Source organism: Morone saxatilis, unplaced genomic scaffold (assembly GCF_004916995.1).
Source record: "Morone saxatilis isolate NCDOM2014 unplaced genomic scaffold, NCSU_SB_2.0 Contig14, whole genome shotgun sequence".
NCBI lineage: Eukaryota > Metazoa > Chordata > Actinopteri > Moronidae > Morone > Morone saxatilis.
In genome coordinates this window covers 7,930,026-7,930,733 of record NW_023339696.1, presented here as the reverse complement: position 1 = coordinate 7,930,733, position 708 = coordinate 7,930,026, and the positions used below count along the sequence as shown (strand labels likewise).

At 38.1% G+C, this 708-nt stretch overlaps 1 protein-coding gene across 1 annotated transcript in view; it reads left to right on the top strand.

Moving 5' to 3' along the window:
• ep300b (E1A binding protein p300 b) overlaps positions 1-708 on the top strand; it is a gene marked incomplete in the record, with an annotated part of 30,932 nt that overhangs the window by 19,612 nt on the left and 10,612 nt on the right. Inside the window, 1 exon segment of the mRNA XM_035655022.1 lies at positions 609-686. Coding sequence (XP_035510915.1) covers positions 609-686 — 78 coding nt within the window.

Sequence of the window (708 nt, the reverse complement as noted above, 5' to 3'; positions counted from 1 at the left end):
GGGTAGAGCTGCCGACTCCAATGTAGCTCGCGAGGCTGAGTCCTTGCCTACAGGCCGGGCAGGGTTCGAAAAGTCTGACCTGTGGCCGCTTTGCGGTGCTGCGTGTCATCCCGCCTCTATCTGCCTCGTGGAGTCCTGTCATCTATCTCAGCTCGCTCTATCCACATAACAAAAGCATAAAAGCTGACACAAAAATACCACTATTTTTTTTCTTTTTTTTTTTTTTTTTTTTTCGTTTCTGATTTTTTTTTTTTTTCTTTTCTTTCCTTTCTCTTTTTTTTTTTTTTTTTTTTTCGAAAATTAATAAATTAAAAGTGACTTAGCCAGTTCGCTGCTTTTGTTAAAATCGAGAATCTCCCCCGGGAAGCTGAAAAAAATATACTTTAATAATAAATAATGTGATTAGCATTTTTTGTAATGAGATAAAAGATTTCGTTTTTCATTTCACAAACGTATTTTAGATGTCACAACCTGTTACTTATTTACTTTAATTACTTATTTAGCAACTTTGTAGCTCCTGCAAAGGATTTCCATTATGTGTGACCTGTTGCCTTATTAACTTGGGATATTGTGTCTGTCTTTTGTCTCCTCATTCTCTCTCTGCTCAGGCTTGTGGAATGTATTGACTGTGGTCGTAAAATGCACCAGATCTGTGTCCTGCATCATGAAACCATATGGCCGTCAGGGTGAGCCAGCTATATCTCTCTC